Here is a 468-nt window from a genome sequence, read left to right on the forward strand (position 1 = left end):
GGGAAGAGGAAGAGAAAAGCAGTCCGCTAACCTCTAGGTCCTGCACCGCCGGCACCGGCAGGGAAGGTGGACATGCAGCGACCAGACACAGGGAGACGGAAATTACCACCACCAGCCGCGGCGCCCACGCTGCCAGGGGGCCGGGGAGCAGCGTCGGGGGTCATGCCTGCCCGCTCGGGTGCGGGGAGAAGCCAAGCCTGGGCTCTCAGGGGCCGGGACACGGCGCAGCCTCTGGAAAGCCTCGTCCTTTCTCTGGGAGAGGGGAGCCCAGGGGCCAGGGCTCCCTGAGCCCAGGAGAGCTCCTTCCCAGTACCAGGTGGGCCTCACAGGGCCCGATTCTAGTCCATTTCACTGTTCAGAGACCGGATTTGGTGCCTTATCTGAGACACTTGATGGGACTGAGCTGAAGCTTTCTAAGGTCAGAATCCTGGTGCTTCTTCACACCAGGGTGGATGCCCCACCCCACCT

General features: G+C 63.7%; 1 protein-coding gene across 4 annotated transcripts in view; it reads right to left on the bottom strand.

Annotated features, from left to right (window-relative positions):
• AP1B1 (adaptor-related protein complex 1, beta 1 subunit) overlaps positions 1-468 on the bottom strand; it is a 34,721-nt gene that overhangs the window by 1,688 nt on the left and 32,565 nt on the right. For 2 of the 4 annotated variants that reach the window (XM_010828733.1, XM_010828732.1), the window contains one exon: positions 32-466. The exons of 1 other annotated variant lie outside the window; for it this stretch is intronic. In XM_010828733.1, coding sequence (XP_010827035.1) covers positions 377-466 — 90 coding nt within the window. In that variant the 3' untranslated portion in view covers positions 32-376. Of the gene's footprint in view, positions 1-31; positions 467-468 lie in introns of those variants that run through there. One more of the 4 variants, XM_010828734.1, reaches the window with a different exon arrangement.

The sequence above is a fragment of the Bison bison genome, unplaced genomic scaffold, assembly GCF_000754665.1.
Source record: "Bison bison bison isolate TAMUID 2011002044 unplaced genomic scaffold, Bison_UMD1.0 scf7180017864495, whole genome shotgun sequence".
NCBI classification, from domain to species: Eukaryota; Metazoa; Chordata; class Mammalia; order Artiodactyla; family Bovidae; genus Bison; species Bison bison.